The sequence below is a fragment of the Bombyx mori genome, chromosome W (genome assembly GCF_030269925.1).
Source record: "Bombyx mori chromosome W, ASM3026992v2".
Taxonomy (NCBI): Eukaryota; Metazoa; Arthropoda; class Insecta; order Lepidoptera; family Bombycidae; genus Bombyx; species Bombyx mori.
In genome coordinates, this window is record NC_085135.1 from 2,492,771 (window position 1) to 2,512,994 (window position 20,224).

Sequence of the window (20,224 nt, forward strand, 5' to 3'; positions counted from 1 at the left end):
GTTTCACACCATCCTGTATTACATTTTTTATGCTGTTTCTGAATAGAAAGTGTCCGAATTTGATGGGTTTCAAGGTGGGACCAGCAGACACATCTGCTACCGTCTTACTAACGTGGACTAAAAAAGGGGCAATGTCATCTTCACAGTATCGGGTCTTACGTTCAACAAAATCGGGATGTGTGTACGTAGACTGAATCGACGGCGAAGTTTGTGAAAGATTAGTAATCGTTTTTTTAGGGGGAATGTTTTCCTCAGACTGTGGTGGTCGTTTTCTGGAATTGGGTGGATCAATATCCATCTGAGAAGAAAAGTTTTGTGAGTGGGGCGCACGTGGTCCTTTATAACCTCCCCCGGGATCGTGCGGGTCATCCATGATTCTTACCTTTTAATAATATAACAAACACAATATATTTACACTCACGGCACAACAGATATATACCAACACCAACACGAATCAGTAGCGCAAGTCAACAGCAATTTAAACAAATATTATCAATTAAAACACCGAGAAACTTCGAAGACACTTGTGTTCACACTCGACGTCACCCGAAGAAAAAAAACTACCCCTACCTTGACTACAAGATGGCAAAGGTATAATAATATGACACATCTCATTTTTAGTCGTCTCTTCAATCTCCTTGACAATAGTGAGTCTTTGCCGTTTCACAAATGCAGGCCGAGGTTCAATTTGAGTGAATTTTCGTTTTCTATCTGCCCGACAATCGAATTTGGATGGTAAACAGTTTGGTTTCATTCAAATTCATTTGATGGAGCCTTGTCTTGTATTGCATATAATTCTCCATGTCGTTTTCCAGCTAAAACATGAAATAATTTTCCAACACTTTCAATACCTACATAACCTATAAAAAAAAATTAAAATGTTATTTTACTAATGTTAGGAATATGATTGTGTAAAAAAGTTATTATAATGTATACCTACATTATCTCTTGAAAGATAAATAATGAACATATTTACTTATTTGTTTATATGACCTATGTGAACTCCCTATCTTTTTTATGCCTTCATAACGATAATTATGAGGATGGAAAAAATGTATTTGGTCTAACTTTACGCCAATGCACATTATTTCATTTATTTATTTTTTAATTTTTTTAATATAAAACTGTATACCAATTAATTGCTCCTTCAGGATTTATATATTTTTTTTTTTTTCACGATTAATGCCGCGTAGAAAGTTTAGGCATTATAGTTGACGCATGCGCAGTACACATATTTTGCAATTTTTGCATACATTTATTCAACTAATAAAAATAGTAAATTAAACAAAAAACGAGTAATTTCGAAAGAGAACAAACGTGTTTTATATAAGAACAATCGAAAATGAATATTTACGAGTCATTAAGGATGAAAAAATATTAAAAATTGCATTAAGGGGGCTAACATGTAGGTATATTTTTAATTTTTTTTTTTTAAATAAATAAATGCAGAACAAACAATTATTAACAGTGAACAATCAAGAACAAATGATGAACAAACGAATTAATAGAAAATAAGTATAAAATAGGAAAAAAAAATTTTTTTGAGGGGCTAACTTCATTCACCTGAAGTAGTGTGATTTGTTTTATTTTGTCTATTTAGTGTTTCTTCGGGTTTAAATGTGTAATAATGGTGGTTTATTAACTGTTTAATGTCTGTGAAAGTGCACAAATGTGGGAAAATGAAACAAAGCCGCTGGACGTATCTTCTCGGGATCCTCCAAAAAGTCCACTGGAAAAATCTTAGTAAATGACCACCATTTTACTGAGATTATATTTCATCCCATTTCATTTCATTTAATTTCATCCCAGTTGATTAATGTCTCAAATTAATCATCTTCATTGCATTTCACTCCATAATATCATTTTTCATAAAAATATGAATATAAAATAAAATAAGACATGACTTAAAGGTCTCAGTTACCAGGTCATAAAATCCCTTAAAAAAAATACGAGAAGTAGTGGGGTCACTAAAAATGTATTTTTAAGGTTTAATTTTACCAACTAGTTATTAGACTTGCGCAAAACATCACTTGCCAATGTAATGTGATATGACATCACTTTTACAGACAGGTGATATTACTCGAAAACATTACACATCACTCTTAACATTACTCGGTGCGTTCAATAGATACTGTGACGACGAATACATTGTATCTATACACCCGAATCATTACCTAAGTGATGTGTTCATACACATCACTTAGGTAATGATTCGGGTGTGTCATTACAGTAGTGTATTACAATACAAAGTATGAACTTTGTATTGTAATACACTGTTATATTACTTGACAGAGATTGACTTACTTAATAATATAATAATTTTATTTTTTACTTAATATAATTTATTGCGGGATGAACGGATTTCATATGGCGACTTAGACTGCAAATTGAGCTCGACAATAATGTTAATATACGAGAGCAGTAGATGCATTGTTTCGGCGCGATATCCTCAAAGTGCATCCAAGGAGGACTGTACTTTCATTTAGACGCCGTTATTTCTTTCACTTATTAAACACGCATTAAAACAAATAATTAAACTATCTTCAAACAAGTGCTTAAGTAATTCAAATACAAAAATTAATATGAAATATTACTAAACAATTACGAGCGACTAGCGATTTTACAAAAGTTGCGAATAAAAAATTAAGTAACTACTTGCGGGGAGCTACCGGCTGGCCGCATGAAAAATATAAACACAAATACCTATATTAAAATTCAGACGTACCATAGGTATAAAAATGTACCTAGCGGCCAGGACATACGGTTCCAAATCACTAGGAATAATTCCGTGTCGCTTGCTCATTTATTTTGCGTCGATCGGTCTGTCTCGCTCGCTCGGTTCCGTTCGTGTATTAAGCAACATTACACGACAAAGAAAGAAACATGTTGGGTGATGGTGTGATGTTTGTTTCCTTCGCGTAATGTGTGATGTTGCATTACATCGTAGAGTAATATTACCCGAGTAATATCACTCGCATTACTTACACATGTCTACTAGTTATGGTTTTTGCCTTCGCTAGAAGTAATAGTGTTCTGTGGTTTTTGCTCTCTAAATTCACAAGTCATGGCTTTCATCTCAAATACATGTAAGTTCATTTTCATTTAAAAGGGCATTATTTTGTTACGTTAAAGCCTCGCATATCATCGGTGGCTTATTCTTTAATTGTGCTCATGTTTTATTATTTTGGTGCTATTAGACATATAATTGTGTAAACGTTGCTATTACTGTCCGTGTATATCTACTGTGTAACATGTATTACTACTGCATTTATATATTTTTGGGAGTTCAAAAAGTTCTTCGTGATTTAAACTTTTTTTGCCAATCATAGAAAAAAACACATATTTTAAAACATATGAAATATTTATTTTATTCGACTATATTAAATGACCTTACTTTTAAATCCACTGGATGCTATAAAAATTAAAAATGTGGACTCACTAAATACAATGTAAATTGTAGTTTTAAAAAAAATTATGTCCTTTTTTATTTCTAATTAAATATAAATACATACACAAACATTGATATTTTGTATATATATTAATAAATGAATCATGTAAGTTAAGGTTTGGGATGTAGTTTTTTCATATTTTATAATTTATTTAACAAAAATTGTAAAATCTCTAGTTAAATTATTAGTATCTGGCTGTTATTGATATCATCAAATATATCGCACCCTTAAAATATAAATGACACTATACGAAAATGTTCATTTTACAGTATGGCCGTTTTAAGTTTTTTTAAGTATTGTATGGGTGATATGGAACTTAAAAAATGTAAATAAAGCTTCGTGATTGGCTTAAAATAACAGTTTAACTAACGCTGTTTCAGAATCCAGTGGCATACCATAAAATTATTGATTATTTATCAATGGAGAAGCATTTAAAAAAAAAAAAGTTTTGTATAGTGTCGGTTATAGTTTGATAGTTATTCAAAAATTTTTGCTTAATGACCTCTAAGTTGTTATTTTACCTACATTGTAATTGTAGTGTATTAGTGAGGGTACTTGTTCTCCTTTTAATAAAAGGATTGCTAAGTGCGGGTTGCATAAAGACAGACACACAATGAACTGATTTGTTAACGAACACATGTGCTTAAGTTCTTTATTAAATAATAAAACATAATATTGGCGACGATCGTAAAATACTAATATGGAGCGTAAATCAGTCAAATTCCAAGAATTTAATGTAAAATCGGATAATTGGGACAGTTATATTGACAGACTAAAATATTGTTTTGAGGCAAATGGAATCGAAAGTGATACTGTTAAAAAGGCTAATTTCTTTACTGTGTGTGGTGCTGAAGTGTTCGAAACTGTTCTCGCGTTAATTACACCAACAAAATCTAGTGATGTGACTTTTGTTGAAATTGAAAACATTCTAACCAAACATTACAGTCCGAAACCAAATGAAATGTCTATGTCATACAAATTCTACAAACGAGATCAGGCACAAAACGAATTGGCTTCTGATTATATTGCTACGTTACGCAAAATTAGTTCGGGATGCAATTTTATTGATTTAGAACGAATGCTTCGAGATAGACTGGTGTGCGGCATGAGCGATCATAAGCTTCAGTATGAGTTGTTGAAGAGAGAACAACTTCGTTATGAAGATGTTCTACATGCTATGGTATCATCGGAGAGCGCCGGAAAAGATGTGCGCATGATTCAAAGCACGAGCACGGACACATTTGGTATGACACAGGGTGAGGTAGTGACGTCACATGCCGAGCCTATGGAAGTGAATGTCATCAATTTCAAACGTAATTTTCGACTGTGCTATCGCTGCGGAGACCGACACGGTGGAGAGTGTCGTTATATTAATTCAATTTGTCATTATTGTAAGAAAAAAGGGCATATTGAAAAGATATGTACATCTAAGAAAAACAACAAAAGAAAGAGAATTAACTATACAGATGATGAATTTCAAGCGCAATTAAATGGTATTTACAACGTGAACACAAATAGTCGGCGCGTACCAGCTTACGAAGTAAAGGTGTTACTAGATGGTGTACCAGTGATTATGGAAGTGGACTCGGGTGCTGCCTACTCTCTTGTGAATTTACATACGTGGCGTCGAATACACTCTCACATGCCTTTGGAACCTTTGATGAATAAATTATGTACTTGGAATAATTCTGCAGTCAGAGTGGACGGTCAAGCCACAGTGCTAGTACAATATAAAGACATTAAGTGTTCTCTTAAGGTTATTGTGGCTCAGGGTTCGGGTCCAAATTTGTTAGGACGTAATTGTTTTGAAGCTTTAGGAATATGTGTAAATGTAAATACTATTAAAGAAATTAATGTGACTGAGGTAATTTTGAATAAACATAATGAAGTTTTCAGAGCCGGACTCGGTACTTATCGTGGGGAACCTGTAAATATTCACCTGAAACCAGGTGCAGTGCCAAGATTTATGAAAGCGCGTCCTGTACCGTACGCTATCAAAGAAAGAGTTGAAAAAGAAATCAATCGCCTGGAAGCTGAAGGAGTACTCCGCCCTGTAACTTTTTCTGAGTGGGCTACTCCAGTTGTTCCTATCGTAAAAAAGAATGGAGACGTACGCCTTTGTGGAGATTATCGTAGTACAGTTAATCAGGCTACAGAGTCTGATACGTATCCAATGCCCACCGCAAGTGAAGTGTTTGCCACTATCTCTGGAGGTAATATTTTCTCAACGTTAGATCTTGATCGTGCTTATACTCAGGTGGTTGTCACAGACGACACAGCACGTCTCCTAACCTTAAACACATGTAAAGGTCTTTACACGGTACATCGGCTAACTTTCGGCGTCAAGACTTCCCCGGGTATATTCCAACGTTTAATGACAGCATTACTAGCTGGCATATCTGGTGTTGCAGTGCTAATCGATGACATCATCGTTAGTGGTAGAACAGCGCAGGAGATGACACAAGGCTTAGATGCAGTCCTGGATCGCATTGAAAAAGCGGGATTACGACTCAATAAAGGCAAGGAAACAAGTAGAATTTTTAGGTTTCATAATTGATGCTGAGGGTATACACCCTGCACCGAGTAAAGTAGAATCAATATTGAAAACTCCCAAACCTAAGAACGTACAAGAGCTTCAAGCTTTTCTTGGCCTTTATAATTTTTATGAGAGATTTATTCCTCACAAAGCCACCGTACTTGAACCTTTACATAGATTGCTAGACAAAGCACATAAGTGGCAGTGGTCAGAACGGGAACAGAGAAGTTTCGAGGTAGCAAAACGTTTGTTGTCTTCAGAGTTAACCTTAGCTCATTACGATCTTGAAAAACCTTTGATACTTACCTGTGATAGTTCAGATTACGGTGTAGGTGCAGTTTTGTCACATGTCATGAGTGATCGACAGGAACGACCTGTTGCTATGGGGTCCAGGACACTTCACATGCACGAAAGGCGCTATTCGCAGCTAGATAAAGAAGCGACTGCAATAATGTTTGGAATAAATAAATTTCAGAACTATCTTATGGGACGGTCATTTACTATTGTCACGGATCACAAACCTTTGTTAGGTATATTTGATCCAAGAAAACCCATTCCTAATATGTTGTCACCACGTCTTACAAGAATAGCATTAGTACTTACTTCACATAATTATGATATTATTTATAAACCTGGAAAATGCATAGGACATGCAGATGGGTTGAGTCGTTGGCCACAACCTGTATCAGAACAACCTGAAGAACAGCTTCAGGACATATTGCTACTGGCCGAAACACCAGACGAGTTTCCAATAGATGTTGCTCAAATAGCAAATGCTACCAAACGTGACTCAGTTTTGTCTCGTGTACGGCATCATATACTCTCCGGATGGCCAGCTAAGATAAATGATGAGTCGCTACGTCCATACTGGCTTCACCGAAATGAATTTTCCTTGAATGAAGACTGCATTCTAATAGGCAATCGTGTAATAATACCACCATCATTTCGGCAGCCAGTTTTAGATTGTTTGCATAAAACACATAGTGGCATCGTTCAAACTAAAGCGATTGCTCGTAGCTACGTCTGGTGGCCACAAATGAATAAGGATATTGAAAAGTTGGTAAAGAACTGTAATCGCTGTTTGGAAAATCGACATATGCCCCCTAGAACAACTTATGAATGGATAACTCCTACCAAACCTTGGTCTCGTATTAATGTAGATTTTGCGGGACCATTCCAAAATAAAATATTCCTGATTATAGTTGACGCGTATTCGCGATGGCCAGAAGTATTCATTGTTAACAATATGACTTCGTCGACCGTTGTTAAACACCTTCGAACAATATTTGCGACACACGGATTGTGTGAGGTATTGGTGTCGGACAATGGAACACCTTTTGTATCTGAAGAAACGAGAAAATTTCTAGAGTCTAATAAAATTAGACATATTACAACGGCGCCACATCATCCATCTACTAACGGACTGGCAGAAAGAATGGTTCAAACAGTCAAGGACAAGTTACGGAAGATGGACGGTATCTCTTGGGATATAAAACTTCCCAATATATTATTAGGACTTCGCACAATTCCATGTGCAACAACAAATAAAAGTCCATGTGAATTACTGATGAACAGGCGTTTGCGCACCTTGCTTGATACACTCCACCCAGACAATCTCCAAACGTGTAAGAGAAATGAACAGATTGAAAGAAATGGCAACAAAAAAATTAGACACACTGATGTGGGGCAGAAAGTGATGTACAGGAACTTTGGAAATGGATCCCGTTGGTTACCAGGAACGGTAGTTTACAGGAATGGGCCAGGAAACTATCAAGTAGAAACTGGTGATGGAACAGTGGTGAATAGACATATAGATCAATTACTTAAAAAAGAAACAGATTCTGGACAGGAAAATGCAGAAAGAGGAAGGAATCGGAATTGGATTGTGAGGCAGTGAATGTTGAGGAACAAGAAGATATGGAAGACATTTCTAGTAGTTTGGAGGAACAGGAAATTATAGAGATACCGAGTCCGGATAAATGGGCAGAAATGTTAGGAATTCCTCCCGAACCAGAATCAGGATATTCTGGTGGTAAAATTCGTCACAAAAGTCACATACATCAGAGGTCACCTTATAGTAGATTTAACTATAATTACATTAATTAAAACCTTAGATATTATACATTATTTAATAGTAATAGTAGTAATTAGATGAAAATTATGATTAAGAATCTAATTCTTTAAATTGTGATTAAATTGTACTTGTGTCTGTATTTATGGGATCGAAATATATTTCATATTATTATGGATAGTATATACTTGGGGAGAAGGTATGTAGTGTATTAGTGAGGGTACTTGTTCTCCTTTTAATAAAAGGATTGCTAAGTGCGGGTTGCATAAAGACAGACACACAATGAACTGATTTGTTACCGAACACATGTGCTTAAGTTCTTTATTATGATAAATAAGAGACAAATATAACAATATAATTACTGAAATATTAAAGAATACTGTTTATTTGACACACGCTCACAGTTTTAGGTCAAAACTACCGCAAATAATCATAATACAAATCTGTCTAAATCTAGACAAAGGTATTGTCAAAAAAACAGAAACTTAGGATTTGTGTTTGAATAAAATTCGTAATTTTATCATAATTAACATTATATTAGAATCTTGTTCTTACTACTAACTAATCAATACAAATTAATAGAGGTATTTCAAATTAAGTACCAAGGTTAAGTCTTTCAAAGTAGGAACTGTAAAAGTTACGTATAAATCAGCGTATTAAAGGATTAATCACAAGAGTCAGCAAAAATATTATTTAATATAACTTACAGTACTTAACTTAAAAATATTGTTTTTCACAAAAAACCGTAAGTAATTATAAAAAATATTGTATCAACATGTAGGTACATCCTATAAAATCTTGTAAAAACTGAATTTAAAACTGAATTATGTAAGAACCTGTAGTCTTTTAGCAATTCGGTCTTTAAGCTTCAAGTTCTAGAACCGAGAAAAATATTAATAAAGTAAGAGTAACTTAAAACATTTTCGCACAAAAATCCGTAAAATAGATTTAACCAACTACATTTTTAAAGGGTGGTGGACACTACCCACCCAGTTCAAAACTCTGTCAAAGTAGGAATTGTAAAAGTTGGGTACCTATCAAATCAGCATCTAGAAGGCTTTTCACGTCACTCTTCTTTCTTTCGGATAAATCTAACTTTTGGTTATATAGATGTTGCAATTCTTCAGTCCTCTGGTTCCTTGCACTGGCTCTTTTAGATTCCAAGTTCAGTTCTTTGAAATCATCAATGTAGGATGCTTTGTAACAAAATTTTACCTTATCATCTTCAACTTTCACCACTTTGATGACTTTTATATCACCTTTACAAGTTCACTTTCAACACTTTTGTTCAGTCTAGGAACGGGCAGATTGATGTCAATGAAATCGTTATAAGCCATTTCGTTTACTTTGAATGGTGTGCCATGTTTTTTTGCACTTCTGATGTCGGTTACGTACTGGGAAGGCACATAAATGGGTCCAGATTTTAGTATTATTTTTATTTGTTGCTCAATCGTTGAATGAGCTGCATCTCCTTCGTTCTGTGTGTGTCCACGGATTAAAAACTTGTGTGTTATAGATGTTACTTTCAAGTTAATTGTACATCATCGGTATGTACAACTATGCAAGATGTACATACCGATGATGAACTGATTTTTCTGCTGACCGCAGCAGTTATCTGAATAGAAAACAAATCTAAGTCTTCGTCAGCTAAAGAAGATTTCTTCGCAAGTATTTCAGGACACAGCTGGCTATTTCATTTGCTCCACGGTTACCTTGCGATTCGTCTCAGAAAAAACATTCAGTATTATGTCTTGCAAGCTCAGAGATGGTAAAATTCAAACAGTTTATCTTTGACTTGTAGAAGACAGAAAACAAAATCCTAATTAAAGTTATTAAATAATTGACGTTAAACTCAAACTGCCACTTAAGCACTTACTCACTGTAAATATTCGAAAGTATATTTATTTAATAAGTGACACTTAACACAATGTGCCAGTTTTTTACTCACCTCGACAAGGGATTCCTCCGGTGACTTGTCGCGATCTGGCATAGTGCCGGCTTATTAATTACCGACCGTACAAGTTGTTACAAATTCATAAGTGACACTAGCGGCATTTAGCGAAAATTAAGCGCATTAGAGCTACAGGGGTCTTTGCATTAGGCGCGTTTCGTCTTACGCATTTTGACACTATACTTAACTAAAAAATAGCATTTTTTGTATAGTGCCATTTATGTTTTAAGGGTGCGATATGATATTCTAAATTAGAAACATCAAAAATGTTTTCCTTCTATTTTTCTATCATATAAAATGAATTTAACTAATGAAGGAATTTGATACATTAAAAACAAATATTAAAAAAAAGTGACACAAGAAATAAAACATTGCTGCTGGCAATGTTAGTAAGAGTAGCAGAAAAAATATTAAAATATTTTCAGTGTGACAATTTTTAAGCGATGTGACTGGTTAAGGATAAATTGTTGCAATTTTTTAAAGAGTAGTAGCTACGGCATAGTTGTAGGGTTAAGGGAAACAACATACAGCTCGACCAAGCTAAGTGCACCTCGCATCGATTACGTCACATTGCCGCTTAGGTACGGTCTAAAAAAAGGATTCGCTATGACTTAAAAATGTAAACAAATGTTTGTTAGATTTTACTTTGCATTTATTGTTTTTAACGATATATTATACATAGGTACATTAGAATATAGCAATATCGGGTTTTTGTATTAAGACCACCTGGGCGTTCTTGCACTTTTTAAATTTGTATCACCAATTGCTCAGTAATAATTTTCCTTTATGTTTCTTTTTCAGGATTATGTTTCCCCCTTCACTGTGTATCACCTTTCCTTTCATTTTGTTGCCCACAATAATCCTCTCGAAGTAAAAAAAATGAACGTTAAGCGTTCAGTAACAACAGTTCAACGAAAACTTAAAAAAAATAGTCCAATAATATAACTAAACCTCAACAAAAAACCTAACAAGAACAGTTAAAAAATTTAAAATTCAACGTATAGAGAGACGATAACTCGTATGACCCGTGGCGACAAAGATACTAACCGTACTGACGCGACAGGGCGATCGCGGGAAGGTGAGCGGGGAAGCGGGCGGAGCGCCACATTCCAGCGAGGTGCAAACTTGGCTTGGTTGAGTAGTAACTGTTTTGACCAATTTGATAAAGTCCATGTTTGGTACCACATGAGTCCAGGTTGGGGTTGCGACATGGTTGGGAGAAGCCTTTGTCAAACAGTAGACTTAAATATATTTACTCTTAGGGATATAAAATTTTATTAATACACAAAATATTATTTTAATAACCTAAAAGTACATGTTATTATCCGCAACACCCTTCGTCAGATTACAGACTTAAAGAGGCTGTTAATGATACCATATGAAAGAAACCCTAGAAATCTTCTAATCATTTGTGGTTCTCTACTGAAGTAAAGAAACTGATATTGATCACTGGACATGAAAAGTAGATTATCTACGACTAGAAAGTTCATAAAAGATTAAAAGGCAATTAAGATAGTGAAACCTAGATTAAATCGCAATATTTAAATTATAGTTAAAAATATATATAATTTGTGTAATTAACAGTAGTAGGACGTCTTGTGAGTCCGCACACTGCCTATTTATGTTGTGAAACAGTGATGCGTTTTGGTTTAAAGGGGACCGCGGGAACCCCCCTACTCTGACCAGGTTTTGACCCCGAAAGGAGATCAGACGTCGGGTGTAAGAGTGCAGGTTAGCCGTTTAGTGGGTAGGCTCTAAAATTCCTTGGGCCCGCGGTATGCTTCCAACACCTTGCAGATCGTTGAGTCCCACATACCCCGCGCGCCCCTTAGGCGCGGGGGCCTCGTAGGAGGTTCGGCCCTAGGCCAGAAAAAAAAAAGGTGACGGCATTTGCATTGTAGACATCTATGAACTCCGGTAACCACTTAACACCAGGTGGGTCGTGAGTAATAATCTAAGTAATAAAAAAAAGGTAATGCTGTGTATATGGTGGAATTGAAAGAGTTCTTTATTTGCTTTTACCAACATGCAAAACCATCAAGTTGAGACTCAATAAAGAAATAAAGAAAATGCTGAAATTTATAAATAGACAGGGTGTGGTTTTTATCATGATATCACCAGAATTCATACATGCTTAGCCACTTAGCAGATATTGAGAGAGCTTTGTTGAGAAGTGTTAATATATCCACTGTATAGCCCAGTCCTTGTGTCCTCAGATTTTCAGTTTTATGTAATGTTAGTTTATTTAACATTAAGACATCAAAACTACTTGTAGCAGTTTTCTGATATCGATCAGAAAACTGCTACAAGTAGTTTTGACTAATCGTAGTCTATAATTTTTTACAGCACTGGCATTGTCATAACTACAAAAAGGCTAACCAAATATTGATTATATAATTAAAAATAATATCTAGACTCTGTATATAAAATATGAAATACTTTTTTCTAACCTATTATAGAAAGGTAGTATTAAGAGTTGTAAACATTTACATTTAGAAATTAGAAATTAGTTGTTAGTTGCCTCATGATTATGGTAATTTAATTATATTTAGCAGTGTGTAAAAATGTTAGGCTGATTTTATTCTTCTTCTCAATTATTACATCATTGTTGATGATGATTTCTCTTCTATACTCTTTGCATTGTTCTCTCCACTTATTCTTATATCTTCCCTTTGGCCTCATAAAGAGCTTTGTTACTAGCATTTTTAGCTCCTGAGTCATGTGATCGGAAGACATCTTTGGGCTTTAGCCTTTTGTGTTCTATTTTATTGGTAACTAGCTGACCCGGCAGACTTCGTAGTGCCTCAATCGATAAATAAAGAACCTAAACTTTTGTATAAAATAAACTTAAAACAAACAAAAGGAATCCGTCCGACGGGGGACACATCAAAGGAAAAACAAAATTGTTATTTTTATTTAATTCAGAGTGTTTTCATATTTATCTACCTTTTGAACCTTCTCTGGACTTCCACAAATAATTTAAGACCAAAATTAGCCAAATCGGTCCAGCCGTTCTCGAGTTTTAGCGAGACTAATGACCAGCAATTCATTTTTATATATATAGATAGATGATAGATGATGAGTTTTCCAGATTTATTAGGGTTACTGTATGCTGTGTAATCGAAATTTCATATGACATTATAAATATAACATAATCATACACAGCTGATCACCATTGACACTCTTCTGTTCTTTTAAAGTTTAGGGTTTTTTTCGGAATGTAGCCCAGTGTATTCTCAACACCATTAGGCATAGAGGTCAATATTATCCAATTAACTTTATACCAAATCTATACTTCTATACTAATATATAAATTTACAGATGTTTTTACGGATGTTCCGTTATAACTACTGAACCATGCATCTGATTGACTTGAAACTTGGTATCCATGTAGAAAATACATGTACTTAATGGATAGGCTAATATTTATATGAGTGTTGGACTCCCTGCACCAGTTGCGGTACGTTAATGACGAGAATCTTTGTGGTGGTGAGAAATAATAATGTTAATTTTAAATGCGCAGCGAAGCGGATGGGTACAGCTAGTATTTTGTGTATTTATTAATTACATTAAAAAGAAATTATTTAAATTACATTAGAAGCATCACAATAAATAAACCTAAAACTTTGGACACCACAATCTATAATTCAAAGAGTTACACAATCAACAAACTAATGATTACTAATCCAAAAAATACATATTATTATTATTCTCTTGATTAATGGCAATCTGCCGATACTTTCAGCAATTTCTGCCAGTGTCGTGTTATGGCTACACATGGAACATTGTCGAGCTATTTAAACAAACTTTATATTATGAAAAGTATCCAATTTTGGCAATAATAATGGTGCCTGGAACAAACACAAAATTAATGTTACTATAGACTTACATATTATAATAAAATGTATGTACAGACTGTGCTCTTCAAAAGGGGTCGCCCTCCCGACACCACTACTAGCATCTCGTCCCGAATTAGGCGTGGTAACTCCATTTTCGCCATCAGAATTTGTATCCAGCCCATACCGTGGACTTCGAAGGCCAAGTAGCTAAGCGTCACCCTTGACAGAGGGATGAAATTCGGTCCCCACATCGCGAACATCATACACGACCGAGCCGTGTTCCTACTCGGTCGACTCTACCCCATGACTTGCAAGTGAAGTAAATTGTCCCTTTATAACAAGGTGTCAGTATAAATCCTATATACGTTCTGTCATGACCTATATAAGTATATTTTTCGCTCCGGGCCCGCACGCACATAAACTCTCCAGGTCATTCGATCCCGTTTTTGCAGGATAGCCGTCGGAGCACCATGGTACTTGAGAAATGTCGACCTTCACGACCACCTAAACATAGAACTGATAGTAAGTATCTAAAGGGAGCGTCAGAACGCTACTTTCAAAATTCAAATTCAAATTCAAAATCATTTATTTCAATTTAGATGTCAGTATGACACACTTGTTGAATGTCAAAATATAAATTATAAATAACAATGTTAACTCTACCACCGGTTCCAAAAAAAGCCACAGTCCTGAGAAGAACCGACGAAACAAACTCAGTGGTTTTTTTTTTGTTTTTTCTCAAATATTTTTTTTTTTTTAAATAAATAAAAATATTTACAATAAAGGAAAAAACAAGTCAAAAAATACAATTAAAATAATAATAATAATAATGAAAATGAAAAGGCCAGGAGCGAACGCCTCATTCCCAGGTAGTGCCATCTAGTAAATAATCCTTAACTTTATAATATGCCTTGTTGCACAAACGTTCCTTGACAGTTTTCTTAAATCTATGAACAGGTAGTAATTGAACGTTTATTGGGATCCTGTTGAAAAGTTGTACACCCAGCGCCCTAAAAGAGTTGCTTATTTTCTTAATTTGAGCCACCGGCAACGCAAGCCTATGTTTGTTCACATTGTGCAAATCGCAGACTCTGGGGAATTCTTCAATGTTTTTACGCACGTACAATAAATTTTCAAAAATGTATTGGGACGCTAAAGTTAGAATTTTGATTTCCTTAAACTTGTCCCTCAAGGATTCTCTCGGGTGCATATTATAAATAGCACGAATAGCTCATTCCCGATCCTGCGGAAAGAATGGAAAGCAGTCGACGTCGCCCAAAACACGTCATCTCGGATCCTCCCGATCCACTAACGGTGCTTCTAGGTACTTCAAGTACCGGTCACCGTTCTCGTCGAACCCGTCGCTTGCGACGAAGGGCTCGACGAGTAAATTAACTCTCAGACACTGCCCAATGAGTTTCTCGCCGGATCTTCTCAGTGGGTCGCGCTTGCGATCCGGTGGTAGATTCTGCGAAGCACGGCTCTTGCTAGGGTTCGTGTTAGCATCGTCGTCAGGTTTGAGCCCCGTGAGCTCACCTACTAGTTACGGTTATGCTGGAATAGTCTCTCAAGGCTATCAGCTTAGGTAGAAAAAAAAAAAAAAACGAATAGCCCTCTTCTGCAGGATGAAAATCGTTTCGACATCGGCAGCATTGCCCCATAGCAAAATGCCATAGGACATAACACTATGAAAATAACTAAAACAAACCAGACGTGCCGTATCTTCATTGGTATACGTTCGTATTTTTTTTTACAGCAAACGCTGCAGAACTAAGTCTACTCGCTAACTTGCATATGTGAGGACCCCACTGCAGCTTGGAATCAACTGTTATACCAAGAAAAACTGTCGAATCCACAAGCTCCAGTGTCTCTCCACTTACAGTAATATTAGTGTCTACTTGTCTAACATTAGGTGTGGTAAATTTTATACATTTTGTTTTTTTGTTATTTAATTATTTAATTAACAGATTATTAACACTAAACCAATGTACCACGCGCGGGATAGCATCATTCACATCGGCATAATCTTCCAAATGTCGTTTAATTTTATACAATGATGATGTATCGTCAGCGAATAATACGACCCCGTGACGGGTTTCAATAAACATTGGTAAATCATTGATATATACAAGAAATAGGAAGGGACCCAATATGGAACCCTGAGGAACACCCATATTGAGACACCGGAAGATCTCGTTCCTTTAACGTCTACCTTTTGGAATCTTCCGGATAAATAAGATTTAATAAGTTCTAATGAAACGCCCCTAATACCATAATGGTGTAATTTCCTCAACAATGTATTATGCTCAACACAATCAAAAGCTTTAGATAAGTCGCAGAATACCCCAAGGGCATTATGCGACTCCTCCCAAGCCTGAAAAATATTTTTAATAAGATCTACACCTGCATCAATAGTTGACCGACCTCTAGTCAATCCATATTGTTTGTTATGAAGCAGGTTATTGGAATTGAAATGGTTCAAAAGTTGTTCCAAAATAATTTTTTCAAAAATTTTACTCACTGTAAGGATACCGCACCGTCTCCTTCGAGGCGGCGTGCTTGCTCGCCGGGGCGCCACCCTGGGACCTGGAGGCGGAGGCGCTCGCTGCCGATTACCGGTGGCGTAGCGACCTTCGCTCTAGGGGGGAAGGGCGCCCCGGCGAAGGAGTAGTTTGAGCGCGGAGGTTCCAATCTCGGCGGTCCGTGCTGGAGGCGTGGTCTCGCCGCTTGGCGGACCCGTCGGCCGGCCTCCGTACCGTCGAGGCGGTCCGCCCGGTTCTCGCGGACTGGGTGGGCCGCGACCGCGGATGCCTCACCTTCCGGCTGACGCAGATGTTGACCGGCCATGGGTGTTTTGGCCGGTACCTCTTTAAGATAGCCGGAAGGGAACCGACGGCGCAGTGCCACCACTGCGCGGACCGCGACGAGGAAGACACAGCGGAACACACATTGGCGCGTTGCTCTGGATTCGACGAGCAACGCGCCGCCCTCGTCGCGGTCATTGGAGAGGACCTCTCGCTGCCGCGCGTCGTGGCTACGATGCTCGGCAGCGACGCGTCCTGGAAGGCGATGCTCGACTTCTGCGAGTCCACCATCTCGCAGAAGGAGGCGGCGGAGCGAGAGAGGGAGAGCTCTTCCCTTTCCGCACCGATCCGTCGCCGTCGAGCCGGGGGCCGGAGGCGGGAATACGCCCGTACGTCCCGGCCCCTGTAGGTGGCGGCCTCCCCCCGGTGAAGGTCAAGGGGCGACCTGAGGGGGTGAGACCGCGCGGCGCGCTACCAGCACTCTAGCGCGCTGCCGTGGAGTGAATAGAGCGACCGGTCGACGGTGTATCGCGTCCCGACCCGGCAGGCTGGTTCTGGTCCAGCGGGGTATTCCGGGACACCAGCGGCACCGTCTGGGCGGCCCGATGGGCTGCCGTACCGAGACGGCCGACGTTTCAGAGCCTTCGATTCGCCTCGAAGGCTCCGTCGGCTGGGCGTCCTTGGGGTGAGCCGCGCCGTCTGGTTGTAGTGTTGACCGCGGTAGCCCCCCTACCTCATCCGGGTTCTGACCTCGGAGGGGATCGGACGTCGGGTGTAAGAGTGCAGGGGAGTCGTTTAGTGGGTGGGTCCTAAAATCCTTGGGCCCGCGGTCTGCTCACAACACCATGCAGATCGTTGAGTCTCACATACCCCGCGCGCCCCTCTTGCGCGGGGACCTCGTAGGAGGTTCGGCCCTCTACCCGAAAAAAAAAAAAAAAAAAAAAAGGTAGTACTGAAATGGGCCTAAAGTTAGAGGGGTCAAAAGTACTACCAGATTTAAAGAAAGGTATTATTTTACTATATTTCATTAGATCAGGAAACACATCACAATCAATACAGTCATTAAATATTGTAGCAAGGTAAGGTGGGATTATATCAATAACTAGCGGAAGAAGTCGAATGGCAAATCATCGTCAATAGTCACAAAACCGACCAAGAGAGAGTCGGAGAGTTCTGAACAAAATTTCGTCAATCAAGTACGTATAATTGTCAAGAGTGCTGCTACCTAGAGACATCGTTTTATTTTTCCTGTAAAGTTTACGTAAACGTCTATCATGTCAAATTATTTCAGATAGTTGACCCGGCGAACTTCGTACCGCCTTAACCTAGCTTTGATGCACTACTTTATTTTGTATAGCTGACCTATCTTATGTATGAGTACCTATTCAATTTGAACTGGAATCTATAATATCCTCCATATAAAAATGAATCCTTATTTCCCTGGTCTCGCCATACCTGAGGACTTTACTAATTTTTATTAAATAAAAAAACAACATAATATATCTTTTCATAGTAGTGTTTATTCCATAGGGTTCAATTTCACTCATATTTTTACAAATCGCTATTGAACAACTTTACATTTTGAAGTAAAAAATGAGCTCAACACCACGTGCGCTCTAGAAAGCAACTAATAGCCTCTATACCCTTCACCTGCTTCTCTCTATTCTAATGCTTTTTGATAAACTATATTTTTAGTTTTATGTTCTGGCGCGTAAATAAATAATGTTGATGGTTTTCCGACACGGGAACAGGCGACATATAATTGGCCTTGTGAAAAACATGGATTTTCTAGGTTGATGCCACATACACTTAGCGACTGCCCTTGAGATTTATTTATTGACATTGCAAATGCAAGCCGCACTGGAAACTGTAAATGTTTAAAGCTGAATGGCATGTCGTTCGGTATCATAGGGATGCGTGGGATTAAAACATCTTCGCCTTTGTACTTCCCTTTCAAAATTGTGGCTTCGATGACGTTGTTCAATAATTTCTTCACCGCAAGCCGGGTGCCATTACACAGACGTGGCTGGTTTATGTTACGTAACATAATAATTACTGATCCGATTTTTAATTGCAGATTATGAGGTGGTAAGCCGGGCAATTCCAGCGAATTTAAAAATTCTGTTGGAAGGACGGAGGGATTCTCCACCTAGGGTGGTACCCTCCTGGGGTAATTTTATTTTTAAGTTTGCAAAACTAGGAGCATAATACTTTCGAGGAACGTGCTTATCGATTACGTCATATAAGATCTTATAAATATTATCGAGGGCCTCGTCAATGGAAAAATTTAGTAAAAAGCTGTCCCAGTCTATATCCGCAAGTGACGAGTTAATAGACTCAAAATTTCCAGAGTGGAAGCAATACTTTAACCTAGGTTGAACTATTAACTGTTTTATATCATTTAAAGACAGAAATATATTGAACGATTTATGATGAACATCCTCCTTCACTAAAGGGTCGTCACAAGCACTGATTTCAAGCTTTGAGTTCGATAAAACCCAATCAAGTACCCTATTATCTATCCACAGATTCGGTAGAATCTGGCGCCAAGTTCCGTTCAAAAATCCCGTTGTAAACGGAGCGCCAGACTACCGACTGTGTTTACTGTGAGCAGAACAGTTTTTTGAGGTTGCGAAATTTTATTTAATTCTACGGTACTTCTGGTTCCTAAATTGTATATTATATCAATCACTCACAACTTTATTTTACTGATATTAACTAGTTATATCAATTACAACAATTAATCTACTTGAAATTATTAATTTTATCACCACAAACTATGGCTCGCTCAAAAATTTCGATCCTGACTTTTTTCGATGTAAAAAGTGACATGCCACAGACTATAAATATTCGAGAATGGTAATCTAAGGCCGCCAGGGTGCGCTGGAATTATTCCTATTTGTAATGGATTTTATGACCTGGTAACTGAGACCTTTAAGTCATGTCTTATTTTAATTTATATTCATATTTTTATGAAAAATGATATTATGGAGTGAAATGAAATGTGATATTATGGAGTGAAATGAAATGAAGATGATTAATTTGAGACATTAATCAAATGGGATGAAATGAAATGAGATGAGATGATATGGAATGAAATATAATCTCAGTAAAATGGTGGTGGTCATTTACTAAGATCTCAGTGGACTTTTTGGAGGAAACCGAGAAGCTACGTACAGCGGCTTTGTTTAATTTTCCCACATTTGTGCACTTTCACAGATATTAAACAGTTAATAAACCACTATTATTACATATTTAAACCCGAAGAAACACTAAATAGACAAATTAAAACAAATCACACAACTTCACACCTCGCGTTCCCGCCAAAAAGTCATTATTCCTACATAAACTGTAGCTTCAAGGGGATAGTTTGCAGTTCTTATTGAACGGTTTATACAATAAATAACTTTAATGTTGTTACTGTTAGTATTTTAGTTTAAGTACTGCCGAAGCAAGTACTGTTGTTACTGTTGGAGAAACAATTTTGTTTTGTAATGTAATACCGAAATACTTTACGAGATGGCGTTACAAAAAATCCCTTCCCAAAACTATAAAACCGTTGTGATTGTCTACG

At 37.2% G+C, this 20,224-nt stretch overlaps 2 protein-coding genes across 2 annotated transcripts in view; both read left to right on the forward strand.

Moving 5' to 3' along the window:
• The first annotated feature begins 3,036 nt into the window (after positions 1–3,036).
• LOC134198713 (protein angel homolog 2-like) overlaps positions 3,037–20,224 on the forward strand; it is a 71,485-nt gene continuing 54,297 nt past the window's right edge. Inside the window, exon 1 of the mRNA XM_062677018.1 lies at positions 3,037–3,086. The gene's annotated coding sequence lies outside the window, so the exon portion shown is untranslated. The remainder of the gene's footprint in view (positions 3,087–20,224) is intronic.
• LOC134201650 (uncharacterized protein K02A2.6-like) lies at positions 4,062–9,248 on the forward strand. The gene is made up of 4 exons (XM_062676893.1): positions 4,062–5,980; positions 6,633–6,770; positions 7,835–8,017; positions 9,184–9,248. Exons 1-4 carry the CDS (start codon positions 4,150–4,152, stop codon positions 9,246–9,248), a joined length of 2,217 nt encoding a protein of 738 aa, XP_062532877.1. The 5' UTR covers positions 4,062–4,149.

Bases quoted from the DNA above. Each gene is read 5' to 3' on its own strand.
- LOC134201650 (XM_062676893.1), top strand. From the start codon at position 4,150: ATGGAGCGTAAATCAGTCAAATTCCAAGAATTTAATGTAAAATCGGAT. The intron at 5,981-6,632 runs GTAGAATTTTTA...GAAAATGCATAG, and splicing joins CAATAAAGGCAAGGAAACAA to GACATGCAGATGGGTTGAGT. The intron at 6,771-7,834 runs GTGACTCAGTTT...GATTCTGGACAG, and splicing joins AATAGCAAATGCTACCAAAC to GAAAATGCAGAAAGAGGAAG.